This window comes from Pseudophryne corroboree, chromosome 9 (assembly GCF_028390025.1).
Source record: "Pseudophryne corroboree isolate aPseCor3 chromosome 9, aPseCor3.hap2, whole genome shotgun sequence".
In the NCBI taxonomy this organism is placed as follows: Eukaryota; Metazoa; Chordata; class Amphibia; order Anura; family Myobatrachidae; genus Pseudophryne; species Pseudophryne corroboree.
In genome coordinates, this window is record NC_086452.1 from 294,683,587 (window position 1) to 294,707,401 (window position 23,815).

The 23,815-nt window shown below is 47.8% G+C and overlaps 1 protein-coding gene across 7 annotated transcripts in view; it reads left to right on the plus strand.

The window, feature by feature from the left end:
• L3MBTL2 (L3MBTL histone methyl-lysine binding protein 2) overlaps positions 1-23,815 on the plus strand; it is a 772,791-nt gene that overhangs the window by 395,523 nt on the left and 353,453 nt on the right. For all 7 annotated transcript variants that reach the window (XM_063940374.1, XM_063940377.1, XM_063940380.1 and 4 more), the window contains one exon: positions 22,928-23,045. In XM_063940374.1, the coding sequence (XP_063796444.1) occupies positions 22,928-23,045 (118 nt within the window). The remainder of the gene's footprint in view (positions 1-22,927; positions 23,046-23,815) is intronic.

The window sequence follows — 23,815 nt, forward strand, 5'->3', positions numbered from 1 at the left end:
GTACACCATATATTGGACGATGATCTGTACTATCTTCCTCTGTGCCCATATCATCCAGTAGGGACTTTCTAAGGGTCTTTGCCTGTCTTCGCTTAAGAACAGGTTTTGGCCCTGTTGATCCTTTTCCAAATAGAGTTGGCTACCATTCCGGAAATCTAGACTTTTCTTCAAGGTGTTCTCCGTATCCAGCCTCCTTACGTCCCACCAATCCCTTCTTGGGACTTAAATAGGGTATTGGAGACATTGCAAAAGGCTCCCTTTGAGCCACTTGAATCTGTGGAGTTGTGATATGTCACTCTAAAGGTTCAGTTTCTTTTGGCCAGCTCATCAGCCAGAAGAGCATTGGAATTGGCTGCTCTCTGCTGTATGTCTTCACTTCTCATATTTCATTCGGACCAGGTGGTCCCATGATGAACAAAACCTTAATTTCTCCCGAAAGTTGTATCTTCTTTCCATATTAACCAGAACATTGTTCTTCCAGCATTTCAGCAGGCTTCTGCATCTGCATCTGCTGATGGTTCATCCTTGGCGCTTTTGGATGTTGTCTGTGCTTTACACATTTATCTCGAATGTACTTCTTTGAAGTGTATGAATTCTTTATTGGAGTTGATTGATGCACCAAAACGAGGCTGGCCAACCTCAAAGGGTTTCATCGCTTGATGGGTGTTTCGTCGCTGCCATTTGTCAGGCATATTTATCTTCTATTCAGTCCCACTCGAATCATGCTGTTGGGGCGTCTTGGGCTGTACAGCATGGGGCTTCTGGTGGATGAATTGTGCATGGCAGCAACCTGGTCATTCGTGGACACTTTCACAAAATTCTACCACTTCCATATATTTGGAGCGTGTGATGCCTGTGTTGGGCGTAAGGTTCTATGAGGTGCCAGTTTGGAGCAAGAGGAAATCTGATTTTTTACTCATCGTAATATCCCTTCCTCAAAGTCCATCTGGGGGACGCTGACCTCCCTCCCTGACTTGTCTATTTTTCTTGCCAGTTTACCTGTTTTTCTTACAGGTGGTATAGTTGAGTTTATAATGGTTCATTCTGTTTTTTCCTCCGCGCTGCTTTGCTAAATGTAGAATGACGTGCTGCTGGAGGGGGTTATATAGTGGGAAGGAGACGGCTCCTGACTATTTTAGAACCAGACTCCAAAGCCCACACTGTATACTCAAAGGTAATGGAGTGTCTCCCAGAGAAAAGGATTTTACGCTGAGTAAAAAATTCAGTTTATCTGGTCCTTGTTCCAGAGGGTCCAACCTTTTCTCAATGTGTGTTGCGTATTTACCCACTGATTTACCACCTGGTGGCTCTGTTGGTTCTTGTTCTGTTTTTTTAACTCTCAAGGAGGCTCCATTTGAGCCTTTGTATGTGGCGGACCTTCAGTTCATTGCATGGAATCTGGTCTTCCTAATGACCTTTGCCTCAGCTTGACGTGTTTCAGAGTTGGCAGCTTTGACTTGTAGGCCGACTTTTTCTTATGTTCCATGATGATAGGGTGGGTTTCTCTCCATATGGTTCCTGCGTTCCAGCCAAAGGATGGTTAAGTTTTCCATTTTTAAACCAGAAAATTGTCTTTCCAGTTTTTTCTCATTCAGTGACTTCCTGGGACCAGTTTGATCTGGCTCTGTTAGACAGGGATCAGTAGGCTTTTCTGACGATTGGGATGCTGGTCATCAGTATACCGACAATGGCATCCCGATCGTCAGTATGAGCTCCTGAGGGGAATGATCGTTCGCCACCACAGGTGATCGCTCACCCCCGCAGCATCCCGCCACCCCCTTAAAGAGCCAGAAGATTCAAGTGGCGAGTGAGTCACCGCCCCCCCTAGCAAGCGGGGAGCCGGTGTGAAGATGGCGATGCTGTGAGGGGCGCCCTGAGCCAGCGCCGTACCCTACACTGGTGACGAAGTCTGTCAGGGGCCCCGGTTACACTGCCAGCAAAATCCTCAGGCCAGTATAAAGAACAGTGGAGCGGGAAGCAGCGCCATGTTCAGGGAGCGGACCCAGCAACATTCAGCAACATTTTTCCTGCCTGCAGATCACTGTGTGGAGACACTGACAGGGAGAGCTGTCCCTCCAATCAACTTTAGCTATCCTGTTCGGTACCAGCGGGTTGTAGAAGGGGGGCAGGCTGTGTTAATACTGTGTAGCCTATTAAGGTACACAGTAAGTGCTAGGTAGTGGTTTTCCTCTATCTAGAAAGTGCTGCATGTGGGTTGGCTCCAATCTCTGTGGCTTTCTTGGCATTCTTGGGGGGAAACTGTGTCTGTCATTTCCCTGTGTGTGTGGAGTGTTTGCTGTCTCCAAACGCCATGTCTAGGGACTCTGTGTCATATGCTGCAGAGGATGATTCCTCTCAGGACGATCCCATTCCATGTACTCAAGACTGTACTATTTTATCACGGATCCCTGCAAAGGAGCCTGAGTGGTTAGCCTCCCTTAAGGGTATGATTTCTACTAGGGTAGCACATACTGAGACTGCAACTCAGTTTTTACAGGACTCTATGGCAGTTTGGTCTGGTTCTGTTCCCATTCCTTCAAAGTCCCCTTGCATACACCCTCAAAAACGTGCACTTGCCTAGATTATGCAAGATGACACAGATACCGATTCTGACACGGCAGACGGTTAGGGGGATGTGCTGCGGGGGGCGGCATCTCTTGCAAAAGGGTTGCAGTTGATGATTGAGGCCATTAGAGACATGTTGAATATTGCTGACACAACACCTGAGCAGGTTGAGAAGGCTTACTTCACAGATAATAAGAAAGCCTCGCTAACCTTCCCTGCGTCTAAGGAATTAAACGCTATATTTGAAAAATCCTGGGAGAACCCAGAGAAAAAAATTCTAGATCTCAAGAAAGGTTCTGGTTGCTTTTCCCTTCCCTGAGGAGGATAGAAAGAAATGGGAAACCCCACCCATAGTTGATGCATCTGTTTCCAGACTATCAAAGAAGGTGGTTTTACCTGTCCCGGGATCTACCTCGTTAAAAGAACCGTCTGATCGCAAATTTGACACTACGCTCAGATCCATATACACGGCTTCAGGGGCGATACTACGACTTACTATTGCCTGTGCATGGATCTCTAAAGCTGAATTAAAGTGGTCAGGCACGTTACTTGAGGAATTGGATACAATGGATTAAAGTGAAGTTGAATTGTTTTTACGTAACATACAGGATTCTGCAGGATTTATGGTGGAATCCATGAAAGACCTGGGTACGATGGCTGCAGGGATATCTTCCATGTCTGTCTCGGCTCACAGAGGACTCTGGCTACGCCAATGGTCTGCCGACGCAGAATCCAGGTGAAGTGTGGAGAACCTACCCTACACAGGTCAGGCTCTATTAGGGGATGCGTGGATTTCCGTGGCAACCGCGGGTAAGTCACCTTTTCTTCCCTCAGCTGCGCCTGCTACGAAGAAACCCTTTTCTTCAGCTACATCACTGTCCTTTCGGTCAGCTAAAACAAAAAAGAACAAGCCTTCTAACACCTTCTTTAGAGGGGGTCGGGCAAACTCCAAAAAATCTGCTACTGCAGTTTCCCAGGACCAGAAGCCTGCTTCTGGTACATCAAAATCCTCAGCATGATGGTGGACCGCACGGCCTGGAGGACGGAGCAGTGGGGAACAGGCTAAGACGTTTCAGCCATGTTTGGGTGTCATCCGGCCTGGACCCCTGGGTACAGGATATTGTGTCCCAGGGGTACAGGCTGGAGTTTCAAGAACTCCCGCCTCACTGATTCTTCAAATCAGGCTTGCCAGCTTTATTGGCAGACAGGGCTATCCTACAGGAAGCCATCCAAAAATTGGAAAAGTCACAAGTCATTGTCCCAGTTCCACCTCATATGCAAAACAAGGGTTATTATTATTCAAACCTTTTCGTGGTACCAAAACCGGATGGTTCGGTCAGGCCAATTTTGAACTTGAAATCGTTAAACCCTTATCTAAGGGAGTTCAAGTTCAAAATGGAGTCTCTGAGACCGGTGATCTCAGTTCTGGTGGGTGGGGAGTTTCTGGTATTCCTGGATCTCAAGGATGCATACCTCCACATTCCGATTTGGCCGCTGCACCAGGCTTATCTCAAATTTGCGCTGTTAGACAATCGCTATTCGTTTCGGGCACTGCCGTTCGGTCTGTCCACGGCACCGAGGGTGTTCACCAAGGTGATGGCAGAGATGATGGTTCTCCTCCGCAGATAGAGGGTGAAAATAATTCCATATCTGGATGATCTGCTGATAAAGGCATCGTCCAGGCAAACGTTGTTGCTGTACATTGCTCTCACGACTCATCTGCTCAGGGAACACGGTTGGATCCTGAACCTTCCAAAGTCACATTTGGAGCCGACAAAGAGATTGTCTTTTCTGGGGAGGATCCTCGACACGGAAGTGCAGAGGGTGTTTCTACCGGAGGAGAAAACATTGGTGATTCAAACAATGGTCTGGGATGTCCTGAAGCCACCCCGGGTATCTGTTCATCAGTGCATTCGCCTTCTGGGGAAGATGGTTGCCTCCTACGAGGCTCTACAGTATGGAAGGTTTCATGCTCTGTCCTTCCAACTGGATCTCCTGGACAAGTGGTCGGGATCTCATCTACACATACACCAGAGAATAAGTCTGTCGCCGAAAGCCAGGATTTCACTCCTCTGGTGGCTGCAAATGCCTCACCTTCTGGAGGGCCACAGGTTCAGGATTCAGGACTGGATCCTTCTAACCACGGATGCAAGTCTCCGGGGCTGGGGTGCAGTCACTTAGAGGGAAACCTTCCAAGGAAGGTTGTCAAGCCTGGAATCCAGTCTTCCATTAAACATTCTGGATCTAAGAGCCATCTACAACGGTCTTCTCCAAGCGGCCCATCTTCTGCGAGATCGTGCCATTCAAGTGCAGTTGGACAATGTAACGATGATGGCCTACATCAGGGCTGGCCAAACCAGTCCTCGAGATCTACCAACAGTCCACATTTTCCAGACCACCTAGCTGGTGCACAGGTGTAGTCATTACTAATTAAGATGTGCTGCATTCATTCCTAACAGACAATTCTACAGATCTCCAGGAGGCCTGGAAAACATGAACTGTTAGAAGATCTCGAGGACCGGTTTGGCCAGCCCTGGCCTACATAAACCGACAGGGCGGAACGAAGAGCAGAGCTGCAATGTCAGAGGTAACAAGAATCATCCTCTGGGCAGAAAAACACACGTTGGTGCTGTCCGCAATCTTCATTCCGGGAGTAGACAACTGGGAAGCGGACTTCCTTAGCAGAAACGATCTCCATCCAGGAGAGTGGGGCCTCCATCGGGAGGTGTTCACGGAGGTGACAGATCTTTGGGGTGTACCTCAAATAGACATGATGGCCTCCCGTCACAAGAAGAAGCTTCGGAGGTATTGGCAGTGGCAAGCCGTGGCAGTGGACACCCTGGTGTCTCCGTGGGTGTTCCAGTCGGTGTACGTGTTTCCTCCACTTCCACTCATTCCAAGAGTTCTAAAACTCATAAGGAGAACAAGAGTTCATGCAATCCTCATTGCCCCGGACTGGCCAAGAAGGGCTTGGTACGCGGATCTTCTGGGTCTTCTGCTGGAAGATCCGAGGCCTCTTCCTCTTCGGGAGGACCTACTGCAACAGGGGCCGTTCGCTTATCAAGACTTACCGCGGCTACGTTTGACGGCATGGAAGTTGAATGCCAGATATTAGCGCGGAAGGGCATTCCGAACAAGGTTATTCCTACCCTGATACAGGCTAGGAAAGGAGTAACATCTAAACATTACCATCGCATTTGGAAAATGTATGTCTCTTGGTGTGAATCCAAGAAGTTTCCTACGGTGGAGTGTCAACTGGGACGGTTTCTCAGCTTCCCTCAAGCAACTGTGAATATGGGCCTGAGGTTGGGATCCGTAAAGGTCCACATTTCGGCCCTATCCATTTTCTTCCAGAATCAACTGGTTTCCCTCCCTGAGGTTCAGACTTTCTTGAAAGGGGTTCTGCACATCCAGCCTCCCTTTGTGCCACCAACGGCACCCTCGGATCTTAACGTGGTGTTTCAGTTCCTCCAATCGGATTGGTTCGAGCCTCTACAGGAGGCGGAGGTCAAGTTTCTCACATGGAAGGCTGTCACTTTGTTGGCCTTAGCTTCTGCTAGACGTGTGTCGGAGTTGGGGCTTTGTCCTGTAAAAGCCCCTACTTGATCTTCAATGATGATAGAGCTGAGCTCCGGACACGTCAGCAGTTCCTTCCGAAGTTTGTGTCGGCATTTCATATCAACCAACCTATTGTGGTGCCAGTTGCTACTGACTCCTCAATTTTATCAAAGTCCTTGGATGCTGTAAGGGCTCTGAAAGTCTATGTGAAGAGGACTGCTCGTCACAGAAAATCGGACTCTCTGTTTGTCCTGTATGAGCCCAATAAAATTGGGTGTCTTGCTTCTAAGCAGACTATCTCTCGCTGGATCAGGTTCACTATCCAGCATGCTTATTCTACGGCAGGATGGCCGTGTCCAAAATCTGTTAAGGCCCACTCTACTCGTAAGGTGGGTTCTTCCTGGGCGGCTGCCCGGGGTGTCTCGGCTTTACAGCTTTGCTGAGCAGCTACTTAGTCAGGGTCGAACACGTTTGCCAAGTTCTACAAGTTCGATACTTTGGCCTCTGAGGACCTAAAGTTTGGTCAATCAGTTCTGCAGGAGCCTCCGCGCTCTCCCTCCCGTTCTGGGAGCTTTGGTACATCCCCATGGTACTAATGTGGACCCCAGCATCCTCTAGGACGTAAGAGAAAATAGGATTTTAATTACCTACCAGTAAATCCTTTTCTCGTAGTCCGTAGGGGATGCCCGCCCAGCACTTCGTTATCCTGCAGTGGTTATCTGGTTCAGTACGACTTTGTTGTTAGTTACGTACTGCCTTGTTACTTGCTTTAGTAATGTTTCAGCTGATGCTGAGTTTCAAGCTAGTTAGCTTGGTTTGCCTTGTTGTGTGAGCTGGTGGGAATCTCGCCACTATCTGTGTATAATCCTCCTCTCGAAGATGTCCGTCTCCTCGGCACAGTTTCTAGACTGAGTCTGGTAGGAGGGGCATAGAGGGAGGAGCCAGCCCACACTCTCAAACTCTTAAAGTGCCAGTGGCTCCTAGTGGACCCGTCTATACCCCATGGTACTAATGTGGACCCCAGCATCCTCTACGGACTACGAGAAAAGGATTTACCGTTAGGTAATTAAAATCCTATTTCCCACAAGAATGAGGTAAACAGTTTGGTAAAAGCTTTTATGTCCGGCAGGGTTAGACAAATAGGGAGCGTTTGGATGGAGCAGGATAAGTTAGGGAAAGCTATACTTTTTATCAAAGCTATTCTTCCTAAAAGAGATAGAGGTAACAGCTTCCAGGCATCCAGCAAGTTAGTCAGTTGGGAAAGAGTAGGGGTATAATTTAGGCGATTTATAGGGATGACAAACACATTCGTACATTAATACCAAGATATTTGAAATTAGTTTAAGAAATATAAAAATGTCTATAGACCAGGGGCCAAATGTAATAGTGAGTTTCAAAAAGTGATAGATTTGGTAAGGTTTTGCAGGTTTTTTTTTTAAGTGGCAATCATTTTCACAGCAAGATCAACCTGGTTTTACAGTGTAAATGATTGCCACTTTAAAAAAAACTGAAAAACCTTCCCAAATCTCTCACTTTCTGAAACTCTCACTCTATTACATTTGGCCCCAGGTGTTGTAAATCCAATTCGGATTTGTGGAGATTAATTTTATATACTGTGAACGAACCAAAGCAGGTCAATAAAGAGATTATGGCCGGGATAGAAGTGAGAGTGTTTGCCACAAAAAGGAGCATGTCATCCACGAATAAGGACAATTTGAGCTCCGCGGAGCCCATGGCAATGGTATGGAATTCCGTCAAGGATCTGAGTGCAATCACCAGGGGTTCCAATGCTACCCAAAAAGTAAGGGAGACAGGACATCCCTGACGAGTGCCTCTATAGACATTAAAGGCAGAGTTGCCTACCCTCCCTCATTCTGCAGGAGACTCCCTGAAATAGTAGCAATCTCCCACACTCCCTGAATAGACCTGCAATCTCCCTGATTTTACTTTACATTCTTGGGGTTTAAAACTAAATCAGAGGTACATACATTCAAATGAGTTCATCAGCGCCATTTCCCTGCATTGTTATAAGGCACAATGACCCCTATGGCTACATGCATTTTAAATAAGGTTTCTCTTGGCCACTTACAGTATATGGAAGCTCTTCTAAAACACAATACACAAACAAGTCCTGAAAAATATTGGTGTCTTTTCTTCAACAAGTAGATCTTACAAACTTTGGGGATCATTTACATTTAAGTCATTTTTATGACACCTCTCTCAGATGTAACAGAACACGTCAGCGCTGATAGGTGTTACTTTTACAATCTCCCTGAAATGCTTTTTCAAAAGTAGGCAAGTATGATTAAAGGATGTAGTGAGATAAGCATTGCTGGATACCTGGGTGACAGGTGAGGAATACTGGGCCTGATTCATACCTGATTGCTGCTGTGCATTTTTGCATTGCGGGCGATCGGGTACTAACACAGTGTAGACAACAGGGATACAAATTGAGTAGGGAAGCTACATTTGGATAAGGTATGGTAAAGGTGATCCCACGTGACAAGGTCAAATGCCTTCTCTGCATCCAGTGATACAATAGCCTGGAGGACACAACTAGAAGACAAGGCAGCCAACTGTATCACGGAAATCACCTTACGTATATTGACCGTAAAGTGGTGACCCCCAAATTAATCCAGTTTGGTCTGGATCAATAATAGCGGGCAGAATCAGTTTCAGCCTATTGGACACGATTTTCATAAACATTTTATAGTCAAGATCCAATAGCGATATACAGTAGGTCTATAAGAAGCCGGCAGCAATAGGTCACGACCTGGTTTAGGTATTACCTTAATAATGGATAAATGTAGTTAAAATAAGAAGGGATAAAAGTCTAAGTTAGGATGGAGTTATAGGGGTATATGCAATTGCGGTCGAATTCCCGAAATTGTCGAATTTCGGGATTTTTTCGCTCAAAAAAAAAAAAAATCGTCAATGCAATTCAGTGCTTTCCGTCAAAAAAACGGACTTTCAAAATTCGACTTTTTGAAATTCGACTTTTGTCAAATTCGACTTTTCTGCAATGATACAAGTGCTGCAATTCGACCAAAGTGTATTCAATTCAAGTTTGGAAATTCGACAACAGTGCTTTTAGACAGTAAATTCGTCATTTTCAATCCGCCACACTTTGGAGGGTGAAACCAATAAAAAAAATTTAAAACATGTTTTTTTTGGTGGTTTTTTTGGGGGGAATAGCATATCTATTTATATTAGAAGGGATTAGGTACTTGGTTTGTCTTTTTTGGTTGCACAAGTATTATTTATATATTTTTAAAAAGATATATATATTTTTTTTAATAGCTGGAACGGTAAAATCAAGGAAAAAAATGGCGTGGGGTCCCCCCTCCAAAGCATAACCAGCCTCGGGCTCTTCGAGCTGGTCCTGGTTCTAAAAATGCGGGGAAAAATTTGACAGGGGATCCCCCGTATTTTTAAAACCAGCACCGGGCTCTGCGCCTGGTGCTGGTGCAAAAAATACGGGGGACAAAAAGAGTAGGGGTCCCCCGTATTTTTTACACCAGGATCGGGCTCCACTAGCTGGACAGATAATGCCACAGCCGGGGGTCACTTTTATACAGCGCCCTGCGGCCGTGGCATTAAATATCCAACTAGTCACCCCTGGCCGGGGTACCCTGGGGGAGTGGGGACCCCTTCAATCAAGGGGTCCCCACCCCAGCCATCCAAGGGCCAGGGGTGAAGCCGAGGCTGTCCCCCCCCCCAACTAAAGGGCTGCGGATGGGAGGCTGATAGCCTTGAGAAAAATGTCAGAATATTGTTTTTTTCCAGTAGTACTACAAGTCCCAGCAAGCCTCCCCCACAAGCTGGTACTTGGAGAACCACAAGTACCAGCATGCGGGAGAAAAATGGGCCCGCTGGTACCTGTAGTACTACTGGGAAAAAAATACCCAAATAAAAACAGGACACACACACCGTGACAAGTACAACTTTATTACATACTGCCGACACACACATACTTACCTATGTTGACACGCCGACTGCCACAGTCTCCGACGATCCAAGGGTACCTGTTAAAAAATTATACTCACCTTCCAGCGTCCAGAGATAAATCCACGTCCAGAGTATAATCCAGGTACTTGGCAAAATAACAAAACGCAAAAACCCGTGCCAGCGGACTGAAAGGGGTCCCATGTTGACACATGAGACCCTTTTCCCCGAATGCAGAGACCTCTACGTGACAGCTGTCACTGAAAGGTCTCTTCAGCCAATCAGCGAGTGCAACGTCCTTGCACTCTGCTGATTGGCTCTGCGCGTCTGAGCTCAGACAGCGCATCGCAAAGCCTCTCCATTATATTCAATGGTGGGAACTTTGCGGCTAGCGGTGGGGTCACCCGCCGGTCAGCGGCTGACCGCGGGTAACCCCCCCGCTGACGGCAAAGTTCCCACCATTGAAATAATGGAGAGAGCTGTGCGATGCGCTGTCACAGCACAGACAGCGCACAGCCAATCAGGTGAGCGCCACGTAGTAGCGCTTCCTGATTGGCTGAAGGGACCTCAGTGACAGGAGTCACGTGGGGTCCCGGCACATTCGGGGAAAGGGGTCTCGTGTCAATATGGGACCCCTTTCAGTCCGGCATGGTCGGGTATGCGGTTTGTTTTTTTAACAAGTACGTGGATTATACTCTGGACGTGGATTTATCTCTGGACGCTGGAAGGTGAGTATAATTTTTTCACAGGTACCCTCGGATCGTCGGAGACTGTGGCAGTCGGCGTGTCAACATAGGTAAGTATGTGTGTGTCGGCAGTGTGTAATAAAGTTGTACTTGTCACGGTGTGTGTGTCCTGTTTTTATTTGGGTATTTTTTTTCCAGTAGTACTACAGGTACCAGCGGGCCCGTTTTTCTCCCGCATGCTGGTACTTGTGGTTCTCCAAGTACCAGCTTGCGGGGGAGGCTTGCTGGGACTTGTAGTACTACTGGAAAAAACAATATTCTGTCATTTTACTCAAGGCTATCAGCCTCCCATCCGCAGCCTTTGGATGGGGGGGGGGGACAGCCTCGGGCTTCACCCCTGGCCCTTGGGTGGCTGGGGGGGGGGGACCCCTTGATTGAAGGGGTCCCCACTCCCCCAGGGTACCCCGGCCAGGGGTGACTAGTTGGATATTTAATGCCACGGCCGCAGGGCGCTGTATAAAAGTGACCCCCGGCTGTGGCATTATCTGTCCAGCTAGTGGAGCCCGATGCTGGTGTATAAAATACGGGGGGACCCCTACTCTTTTTGTCCCCCGTATTTTTTGCACCAGCATCAGGCGCAGAGCCCGGTGCTGGTTTTAAAAATACGGGGGATCCCATGTCAATTTTGTCCCCGCATTTTTAGAACCAGGACCAGCTCGAAGAGCCCGAGGCTGGTTATGCTTTGGAGGGGGGACCCCACGCCATTTTTTTCCGGGTTTTTCCCGTTTTTACCAGTTTTTTTAATTCGCGGCAAAATCCGGCAAATCGGCCGTTTTTCGCCCGCGGGAATGTCGAATCCGTTTTTCATTGAATATGGTGAATTCCGGCAGCCACCTGCCGGAATTCACCTGTCGAATTGTGTCGAATAAAAAAAACGGCGATAATTTGCCGCGATTCGCCGTGAATTGCATATACCCCATAAAGTGAAACGGGCAAATCTTGTCCTGCAAAGTTTTAAAACATTTGCCAGAAAAAACATCTGGGCTCAGTGCTTTAAAGGTTTAAGTTTCTTAACACCTGTGATGACTTCTAAGGTAATAGGAGTGACAAAAGAATGCCATTAGAATCCAGAGGCGCTCAAAGAAAACATAAATAAACATTCATAGTGCATCATACATATACAAGACTGAGTCAGGTGAAAATCTTTTAGTAAGCCTTGTACCTATAAATAAGTCTACTTTTTTAAGAGTAGACAATCGCGCTTTTTTGGGGGGAGCTGATTGTCTACTCTTAAAAAAGTAGACTCATTTATAGGTACAAGGCTTACTAAAAGATTTTCACCTGACTCAGTCTTGTATATGTATGATGCACTATGAATGTTTATTTATGTTTTCTTTGAGCACCTCTGGATTCTAATGGCATTCTTTTGATCACAACGATTTCCGGAGTGTGGGGTGACACTTCTTTGTCCATTTCCTGAAACCAGAGGCAGCCATCATTGGCGCACGGTATCCTATCATTATTGTTTTTTTTTTTTTTTAATAGGAGTGACAAGTGTGCCTGTCTGTTCAGCAGGGCCGTTTCTAGCCAATTTGGCTCCCAGTGTGAGATTTAAAAATGCGCCCGCCCCCCCCCCCATTCTCATAAGAAAAAATGCGCCCCCCCCATTGATATAAAGAGGAAAAGTATGCGCGCGCCGAAGGCGCGCACGCTCCCGGCAAGGGTGCGTGACCTCGTTAAAATGGGCGTGGCTTTGTTAAGATGGGTGTGGCCTCACCCCATTTTACACAGCACGGTAGGCAAGTGTCCCCATTTTACACAGCACGGTAGGCAAGTGTCCCCATTTTACACAGCACGGTAAGCAAGTGTCCCCATTTTACACAGCACGGACATTGCGGCAGGCACGTGCCCACATTTTACACATTGCGGCAGGAAAGTGTCCCCATTTTACACATTGCGGCAGGCACGTGCCTCCATTTTACACAGTACGGCAGGAAACTGTTCACATTTTACACATTGCGGCAGGAAAGTGTCCCCATTTTACACATTGCGGCAGGAAAGTGTCCCCATTTTACACATTGCGGCAGGAAAGTGTCCCCATTTTACACATTGCGGCAGGCACGTGCCCACATTTTACACATTGCTGCAGGAAAGTGTCCCCATTTTACACAGTACGGCAGGCAAGTGTTCACATTTTACACATTGCTGCAGGCACGTGCCCCCATTTTACACATTGCGGCAGGAAAGTGTCCCCATTTTACACATTGCGGCAGGAAAGTGCCCCCATTTTACACATTGCGGCAGGAAAGTGCCCCCATTTTACACATTGCGGCAGGAAAGTGTCCCCATGTTACACATTGCAGCAGGCACGTGCCCCCATTTTACACATTGCGGCAGGAAAGTGTCCCCATTTTACACATTGCGGCAGGCACGTGCCCCCATTTTACACAGCATGGCAGGCAAGTGTCCCCATTTTACACATTGCGGCAGGCACGTGCCCCCATTTTACACAGCATGGCAGGCAAGTGTCCCCATTTTACACATTGCGGCAGGCACGTGCCCCCATTTTACACAGCATGGCAGGCAAGTGTCCCCATTTTACACATTGCGGCAGGCACGTGCCCCCATTTTACACAGCATGGCAGGCAAGTGTCCCCATTTTACACATTGCGGCAGGCACGTGCCCCCATTTTACACAGCATGGCAGGCAAGTGTCCCCATTTTACACATTGCGGCAGGCACGTGCCCCCATTTTACACAGTACGGCAGGCAAGTGTTCACATTTTACACATTGCGGCAGGAAAGTGTCCCCATTTTACACATTGCGGCAGGAAAGTGTCCCCATTTTACACATTGCGGCAGGAAAGTGTCCCCATTTTACACATTGCGGCAGGCACGTGCCCCCATTTTACACAGTACGGCAGGCAAGTGTTCACATTTTACACATTGCGGCAGGAAAGTGTCCCCATTTTACACATTGCGGCAGGAAAGTGTCCCCATTTTACACATTGCGGCAGGCATGTGCCCCCATTTTACACAGCATGGCAGGCAAGTGTCCCCATTTTACACATTGCGGCAGGCACGTGCCCCCATTTTACTCATTCCGGCAGGCAAGTGTCCCTATTTTACACATTCTGGCAGACAAGTGTACCTATTTTACACATTCCGGCAGACAAGTGTCCCCATTTTACACAGTACGGCAGGTGGTGGGGAGGGAGAGAGGGAGAGGGGCTGACTTACATTTGAAGCGGTTCTTCCCGCTCTTCAGCCGCCTCTCCCTCGTCTGCGCAGCGCTGGCTGTCTTGGCTCCCCCTTCTCCCTCCTCCCGAGTGCCCAGCTCGGGGGGCGGGGTTTTGCGGAATGGCGCGATTGCGTCGTGACGTCACGACGCAAACGCGTCATTCCGCTAAATCCCGCACCCCGAGCTGGGCACTCGGGAGGAGAGGGGAGGGGGGTTTGAAAGTGCTCAGGAAGTGCCGCAGCGGGCGCCCCGTGCGGTTGCACAGCTCGCCCGCCGCAAGAAACGCCACTGCTGCTCAGGAGAGATAGTGAGGAGAACTAAATGGTCACAGAAGTTTTGTTTCTTCTCAGTATCATTATGTGGGTGTGAGTATAGATCCTTATAAAAGGCTCCAAGTAAGTTAGTAATATCATGTCATTTCGTAATCATGGTGCCCTCAGGGGTCCGTAGTGAGATAATAGAGGCAAGTGCAGTATGAGTACAAATAAGGTTAGAAAGGAGATGTCCTGACTTATTGCCATGTTTATAAAATCTACAATTTTTATTAAAAGGTATGGCGTGCCGCAGATTGATCCACTTCTATATTAAAGCGGGATTTAGCCCTCGAGTATGCCTCCGTAGTAGAAGGGCAGGATTTAAAATTGTTATATGTGGTAGTGAGATCAGATTGGGCTTGCAAATAAAGCTGGGTGCTATCCTTTTTGTATTTAGAAACAAAAGCAATTATTCCCCACGAAGTACTGATTTGACCGTTTGCTAATATAAGAAAGCGTTAACAGTATGATGTCACAATCCTGTCTAAATTCATATAATTTGGTGACTTACCTCTGCCATCTGTCCTGGATCCTGCATTTTTTTCTGCTCACTGGGATAAACAGCTCACCAGTACCATGAGTTCCCTGAATGCTGAGTTCTCTGTCTGGAATGTAAGAGTTGCTAATGAGCTGCACTTGTGTTGATTAACCTTCTGTGTGAATACTAAATTCAGCAAGTCTCTTCATGCTGTGCCTACACAACAATCATTGAGGATTGTCCAGTTGTCATTATACTACATGCCTCTCTGACTCACCAGATACAATCGCCTATGACTGCGACCATTACTGCCTCCATGTGGTCCCACAATGGTGGAGTTTTCCACCAAGCCCAGCACTGGGCGCAACCCTGACATTCTAGGTCAGCTGACAGGTCTGGATCCATTCCAGAGCCACTCTGCCATCAGCTGATTGCCATGGCCAATCGCCATCCAGCCAGGGGTGTAAAGCCAGTCTCCCTACACTATGGAATCACCAGTGCTTTGTTGTTCATACCCTGTATGCAGTCTGCATACCTGCTCCTGGTTATCCTGGACTCTAGTGCTAAACTCCATCCATAGCACCGCCTGGCTTCAACAACTATCCTGTGTAGCGGTCTCATTACTCATCGGTCAATCCTGGCGTCCTGCTCTGCTCTTTGGTCAGTCCTGGTGTTCGGCTGTGACTCATTGCTCATCGGTCAATCCCGGTGTCCTGCCGCACTCATCAGTCAATCTCGGTGTTCGGGTGTGTCTCACTGCTCGTCGGTCAAGCCCAGTGTTTGGCTGTGTCTTACTGCTCATTGGTCAATCCCATTGTCCTGTCCTGCTCATCGGTCAATCCTGGTGTTTGACTGTGCCTCACTGCTCATCGGTCAATCCTGGTGCCTGCCTTGCTCATTGGTCAACTCCGGTATCCTGTTCTGCGAAGCTGACCTGCATTCTCCCAGCTCATCGCGAACATCCTACGCAAGGTACTTTCATGTAACTGAGTAGCTGGCCTGCATTCTCCCAGCACTCTTGTGTTTCTGCAACGCTGGCCTGCATTCTCCCAGTTCATCACTGTTGCACTACGCAAGGTACTTACATGTAATGTAGTAGCTGGCCTGCATTCTCCCAGCTATCTGCTGTTACTCTTGATCTTTTAACCATTGCCAAAACTACGTTTATACCTGTTGAACCTTTCTATTGTGTATGAATACATTTTATATCAAACCTGCTACATTCTACGCTGGTAATTCAAGCCAGGGTCCCGTACTTCAGCTCAGTCTGGGTCCACAACTAAACTCACCTGTGACATATGTTCAGCATTAGTATGTTCATACTCACACCACTTTGCCTCCAGCACATCTCAAAATGTAACTGAATTAGCAAGATATGCTGGGAAATGCCAAGGTCTGCAGGAACCACTATCAATAACTGGAGCTAAATAGAACCATACCAATGGTCTGATAGACCAATAGGTTCAATGCTGGAATCTTCAACCCTAGACGGCAAAGATGCAGATAGCAGGAAGTAATCTATTCTAGACAAAGTGGTGTGAGCAGCTCACAAACATGTAAATTCCCTGTCAGTGGGATACAGTACCCTCCAAACATCCAGCAGCTGGAGGTCCTAAGGAGGTATACCTAAGGAAGGAGGGGTACGAGGGCGAGAAGGAGGGTGTTGGCTATCCATGTAATCCGATGACACCATATTAAAGTCTGCCCCAGATATAATGGACGAGTCTAAATGTGTACCTTTTTGGCCGGTACAGTACCGATTTTTTATGGTCTGTACCAGCCAAAAAGGGTTTTGTAACGATTTTTGACTCACTAAATCTCCATTGAAAATATAGGAAAAGGGAAGTGGTCACGCCCCCTTTAGCCGTGGCCACGCCCATTTTCCTAATTTGTTCCGGTTTTCGAGTGTAAAATGTTGGAGGGTATGAGTTTAGCCAGTAGCAGTTGAAAGAAATATCCAGAATATACATTTGGGGCATAGAGATAACGGAAAACAGATTTAAAATGTTCACCTCAGATATAGGGGGTCATTCCGAGTTGTTCGCTCGTTATTTTTTTGTCGCAACGGAGCGAATAGTCGCTAATGCGCATGCGCAATGTCCGCAGTGCGACTGCGCCAAGTAAATTTGCTATGCAGTTAGGAATTTTACTCACAGCATTACGAGGTTTTTTCTTCGTTCTGGTGATCGTAATGTGATTGACAGGAAGTGGGTGTTTCTGGGCGGAAACAGGCCGTTTTATGGGAGTGTGTGAAAAAACGCTACCGTTTCTGGGAAAAACGCGGGAGTGGCTGGAGAAACGGAGGAGTGTCTGGGCGAACGCTGGGTGTGTTTGTGACGTCAAACCAGGAACGACAAGCACTGAACTGATCGCAGATGCCGAGTAAGTCTGGAGCTACTCAGAAACTGCTAAGAAGTGTCTATTCGCAATTCTGCTAATCTTTCGTTCGCAATTTTAATATGCTAAGATTCACTCCCAGTAGGCGGCGGCTTAGCGTGTGCAAAGCTGCTAAAAGCAGCTTGCGAGCGAACAACTCGGAATGACCCCCATAGTATCATACCCTCCAACCTTTTACACAGAAAAATTGGTACAAATTTGAAAATGGGGCGTGGCCATGTTTGTAGAGCCAAAAATCGGTACAGACCATAAAAAAAAGGTACTGTACCTGCCAAAAAGGTATAGTTGGAGGGTATGTAGTATAATGAACAGTAGGGTTTTCATAATCAGAAATAACTTGGAGAGGGGGGAAGTAGTTTACTAATCAGAGTAGCAACACCTCTTTTCTTGGAGGAATAAGAAGCTGAAGACAGGACAGTATAACCCAGGGCTGGCCAAACCGGTCCTCGAGATCTACCAACAGTTCACATTTTCCAGACCACCTAGCTGGTGCACAGGTGTAGTCATTACTAATTAAGATGTGCTGCATTCATTCCTAACTGACAATTCTACAGATCTCCAGGAGGCCTGGAAAACGTGACCTGTTGGTAGATCTCGAGGACCGGTTTGGCCAGCCCTGGTATAACCCATACAGTTGAGCTTATGGACTTTGGGAGGTAACCAATGTGTGTTTTGCAGCATAACAATATCTACATGCAATTTACGTACAGATGGAGCCATGCTGAGGCGTCTCCATCACAAACGAGCACTCCTGGCGTAACTAGGCGATCCGTTCGACTAGTCACGCCGGGAGTGTACAGAAACACTCCCATTCAGACCGTCTATGTCCGGGCACGCAGGAGGAGATGCTCTCCATTCAAGTGTATGGGACTCGTCTCTGCCGCGGGCGCTTGCCCGTGCAGACGGGGACGCACTAGGCAATAGGCGCGCCACCACAGATGGAGCCACGACTAGCGTGGCTCCATCTGTATATCGGTTAATATCTTCTTACGCTTAATGGAGGAGTTAATCGTACCTACATTCCACGGAGGCCTTAGCAGAAGAGGCATGAAAATACAGACACAGTAGGCACCATCATTATTGCAGTACAAAGTGAAACCAGGAAAGGGCAAAAAGGTATTCTGAGCAAACCTGCAGGATATAGTAAACTGACAGTGAGTAGGCCTCAGTGAGACATCACAATGATTGAGAGGGGAGAACAAAACAGGGCAAAAAAGCAAAGGGAAGATAACAAAAATGAGAGATAGAGGGTAAGGAAGGGGGAGTAGAAAGACAACATTAGTCCTGCAGGCCATCAGGCCAAATATTATGACTTCCAGGTAATAGACATTGTAAACTTTGTTAAAAACAAAAAACATATCACGAAGGAAAGGGCTCTAAGGAGCCACAGCTAGTATTTGCAGTATACCCTGGGTAAACAGGCAATAGAACAGTCAAAAATAAGAACATGGTGGAGAGGGTGCATATGTTCAATGATTGAATAGTCACCACCACCAGAGATACTAAATACTGTAGTACCTGTAGTATGATAGTAAAACAACAAAACACAGATAACACATCTTCAACACAACTGACATATGAAAATGCAAAGTAGGTAGAAGGATACCAGGCACATGGGAGAACCCAGAGGCAAACATGCCAACAGCATGCTGACATAGTGATTTTTAACGAACACAGTCACCCCAGGGGGTCCATATGGGAAGGAGAATAGTCTCCGGCTGCAGAGTCAGAGGCTTCCTGTAGATGCGCAGCGGCATCCTCTGGGGTGGAGAAATCCAGGAAAGAATCTTCAGTGAATATACGGAGCCGTGCCGAGAATAATAAAGCAAAACGTTGGTTATCCTTGACCAAACCCGCACAAACAGGAGCAAAAGCTTTACGAGCACGGGTCACTTCGGCAGAATAGTCTTGAAAGATAAACAACTTGTGCCCTTCCCAGACCAGAGACTTTTTTCGACTGGACGCCTGCCAAATAGCCTCTCAGTGTAGAAAATTTGGGCAATGGAATATTACCACCCGCAGTCTGGTGTCAGGGTTATCATGAGGCGGTCCAAGACAGTGAGCCCGTTCCACAACCATGTCAGAGCAATCATTAGTATTGTCCAACAGTTCCAGCAAGGAAATAGTAATAAAATGGGGTAAGAGCTCGCAGGGCCGGCTCCAGGCCTACTAGCACCCCGAGCGAGAAAATTTTGAAGCCCCCATCCCCCTTCCCCATGCACGCGCTGAAGGGGCACGCACTCCTGGCCTCGCATCTTTATATCATCAAACTATTAACAAATATCTTTTCACCCCCCCTCTACAGACACACGCAATTAGCAGCCTTACAAATAACAGCCACAGTACTGTTCCTTACACATAATGTCTCCAGTATAGTGCCAAATACACATAATGACCACAGTAGTGCAGTGCCAGATAGACATGGCATGCCCCCCAACAGTGCCATTTAGACAGACATAACATGCCCACCAGCACTGCGAGATGGACATGACAAGCCCCCCAGCACTGCCAGATAGACACGATATGCCGCCCAGAAGTGCCAGAGAGACATGATATGCCCCACAGCAGTGCCAGATACACATGATATGCCCCACAGCGGTGCCAGATACACATGAGATGCCCCACAGCGGTGCCAGATACACATGAGATGCCCCCAGCAGTGTCAGATACACATGATATGCCCCACGGCAGTGCCAGATACACATGATATGCCCCCCAGCAGTGCCAGATACACATGATATGCCCCCCAGACACACATGTCCCCACAGTTCCAGATACATATATGCCCCACAGTGCCAGATACACATATGCCCCACACAGTGCCAGATAAATATATGCCCCACACAGTGCCAGATATGCCCCCAATGACAGGTACACATGTCCCCATAGTGCCAGATATGCCCCCAGTGCCAGATACACATGTCCCCCCAGTGCCAGATATGCCCCCAATGCCAGATACACATGTCCTCACACAGTTCCAGATATGCCCCCAATGCCAGATACACATGTCCCCACACAGTGCCAGATATGCCCCCAGTGCCAGATACACATGCCTTCATTGTGTCAGATATGTCCCCACAGTGCCAGATATGCCCCCAATGCCAGATACACGTCCTTACACAGTGCCAGATATGCCCCCAGTGCCAGATACACATCCTCACACAGTGCCAGATATGCCCCCAGTGCCAGATACACATATTCCCACAGTGCCAGATATGCTCCCAATACCAGATACACATGTCCCTATAGTGCCAGATAGGCCCCCAGTGCCAGATATACACGTCCTCACACAGTGCCAGATATGCCCCCAGTGCCAGATACACGTCCCCACAGTACTAGATATGTATCCACTCCCCAGTACCAGATACACATGTCCCTACACAGTGCCAGATGTGCCCCCAATGCCAGATGCACATGTCCTCACACAGTTCCAGATATGCCCCCAGTGCCAGATATGCCCCCATTGCCAGATACACATGTCCCCACACAGTGCCAGATATGCCCCCAGTGCCAAATACACATGTCCCCATAGTGCCAGATATGCCCCCAATGCCAGACACATATGTCCCCACACAGTGCCAGATATGCCTCCAGTGCCAGGTACACATGCCCCCATAGAGCCAGATATGCCCCCAATGCCAGATACACATGTCCTCACAGTGCCAGATATGCCCCCCCAGTGCCAGATATGTCACCAGTACCAGATACACATGTCCCTACACAGTGACAGATATCCACCCCACACACACACATACACCCTATGCTGCTCACCACGCATCTCTTGTTCTGAACGGCGGGGAGGCTGAGGCTGCTGCTGCTCTTAAGTTGACGGTGAGGAGGAGAGCGCAGTGTGCGCGCCTCCTGCCCCTCAGTCTCTTGCGGGCGCGGTTGTGTGTAGCTCCAACTAGGCGCCGGTCCGCAAGCCAATCAAAGCTTGTGGTCCGGCAGCCAATCAGGAGCCTCAGCTGCCGGACCGCAAGCTCTGATTGGCTCACGGGCCGGATCTGGTTAGCTGGGAGGGGGTTTACACAGGGCTGTGGATGGGATGCAGGGCATGTCTCTGCTAGGAGGCGGACACTGCTGCTGCTGTAGGGATGGCTCCAGGCTCCAATATGGCGGCCAGAGCTAGCGGCGCCCATAAAGTGTGGCTCCCTGTTCGGCTGCTCTATTGGAACATGCCTGGAGTCGGCCCTGAGGACTCGCCCATAATGGAGTCTGGCAGACCTACAATGCGCAAATTGGTTCTCGTACAACAGTTTTCTAAATTATCCAACTTGTTAATAACTTGAAGATGCTGTTTGTGAAGGGTGTCATACAGCTGCTTCAATGTAAACACATCCTGGAACACCTCACCCACTCTTGTATCATTAGTTTGTACCTTCCGCTGCAGCTGTAAAATGTTCTTATTAGACTCCTGCAGTACATGCCTGAAGAAGTTTGCTTGCTCCTGCATCAGACAGGCCATGGTGTCCTTAACAGCCTCCACTGTATCAGCATAGGAGACCAGAGTAGGAACAGGGGGACCTCAGTGAGAGAGACAGCTGCAGGAAAGAAGGGAGAAGGAGCCTGGGAGTGTGTTTGTGAGGAGGTCGTGGCTGTCATCTTGGATTCACGCCTCTCCCGCTCTTGGCGCCGGTGCTGCTGTTTACATGGCATAGAGAGAGTCAAAAACGTATCCATGCACTCCTGGGACACTCCCCTGGTTGGCGGTGGCGTTATTCCGTCTGTCCTGTCCCGGGAAGGGGGGTCCGAAAATAGAGGTTTAGCTACTGACTTCCAGGAGCAGTCTCGGGCTGCAGCCATCTCCAGTGGGGGGACGGGCCGGAAGTCTCTCCGCTTGTTCTTTATTTTGCACAGAAATGCGGTTGGCCATCTACAAAGCAGACCAGTCATCACTTTGGCCTATTCTAGTGCGGGGTGATCAGCACCAAACCTGGGGTGTTGGTGCATTCCACTAGAGCAGTGGCGACCTCCTGGGTGGCACGACATGGGACTTCGACAGAACAGGTCTGCTGTACAGCTCCTTAATCCTCTGTCCACGCATTTGCTTGATTTCATGTTTTTGGTTCTGGTGACGCCCACTTTGGGTGTACAGTTCTCCGGTCAGGCAGCCTAAGCGCTCCCTTTCTTGGGTGCGGCTGTTTAACGTCCCATGGTCCATTGTCCCCCAGCCATTGATGAAAGAGAAAAGTGGATTTTTGGTTATTTTCCATTGTATGCTTTTCATTGAGTCAGGCTGGTTCTCTCCCTCAAATGCAATCATGCAGGGTTTTATCTTGACCGTCTTTTCCCTACTGTTCTGATTTATTGTTTTAACAGCTTCACTGGGTTACTGCTTCTTCTTCCGGGCTCTTTTAAAGTTGCACTGGCCTGTTGGGAGTTGCGGAGGGGAGGAGCTTAGGCTTAAAGTTATATGTTTTAATTTAAGTCCCAGCTCCATAGCCCTACTGCAAGTCTAGTGTCCCCCAGTCTGATTCAGAGAAAAATATGCATCAGTAGGTAACCAAAAATCCACTTATTGTACTTTTGCAGTAGCAGGGCCCACTGTGCCATTCACTTTTATTTATTTTTATGTCTGCACTTATTTTATCTACCTTTTTTATGTCCACATTTTTTAAATGTCTTACATCTGAATTTTCTGTGTGTGGGCTTTTTTTTTTTTTACATGTATATCACTAATCAAATTGTTCCTCAAATGTACTGTGTAGAATGTTTTATTTTTTTTATTCCTTCCATTGTAAAGGTTCCTCTTTCTAACCAGTGGGATGACATTGAGGATGGAATCAAGGTGGAGAGCTTAAACACAGATGCAGTACTTCCCAGCCGTGTATATTGGATCTCATCTGTTATAAGAATAGCAGGCAAGTGCATTAGTGGTCTACTGAACATTTACAATAATATTTGCCGCAAATCCGGTGGCTGGCTTTCCAATACCTTCCTTAGGCATCGGAACGGGAGGGGGTGGGGTGGGGGCTGGGCAAAGGGGGCAGCTCAGTGTGCAGGAGGAGCAATGTGCGGTCAGTTGAATGACTGCACATCACAACCTCTGTGCAGTGCAGGAGAAATACTGAGACTCAGCAGCGGCAGCAATATGTGGCTATAGAGCGGCAGACCAACTCCCCCCCCCCCCCCTTCATTTTTTGCCTCCTGCCGCGCTCCTCATTTTAAACCCTGCCCCTACTGACATTTGGCCTAATGTCGCTATGCACCCAGATATATATATACATACATATTTGGTCTGTGGGAAATGTATAAATGGATAATACAGAAAAAAAGGGGTGCCTTCCATAAAGTAAATATACTGCAGGTCTCTCTAGTAGGGACGCTGCAGACCCATGGAGAAAGAAGGAGGAGGCACTCCATGGTTTTGTATCATATCGATTATATTGAAAAAGACATCATAAAGTCAATGTTTCAATATCTCACAGGACACTTTTTTTATCAGTGCTTCAAAGGGCATATATGACACAAATACGTGGAGTGCCACTTCCTTCTTTCTTCAGAAAGAAGTAACAGCACTCCACGGATTTGTGTCATATAAAATAAAGAATTGGATTGTTCATCAATCGGAGTGGATCTATTTTGGAATACCTTTTTTCTTGCCTCACAAATGTGTTTTGAGATTCACATT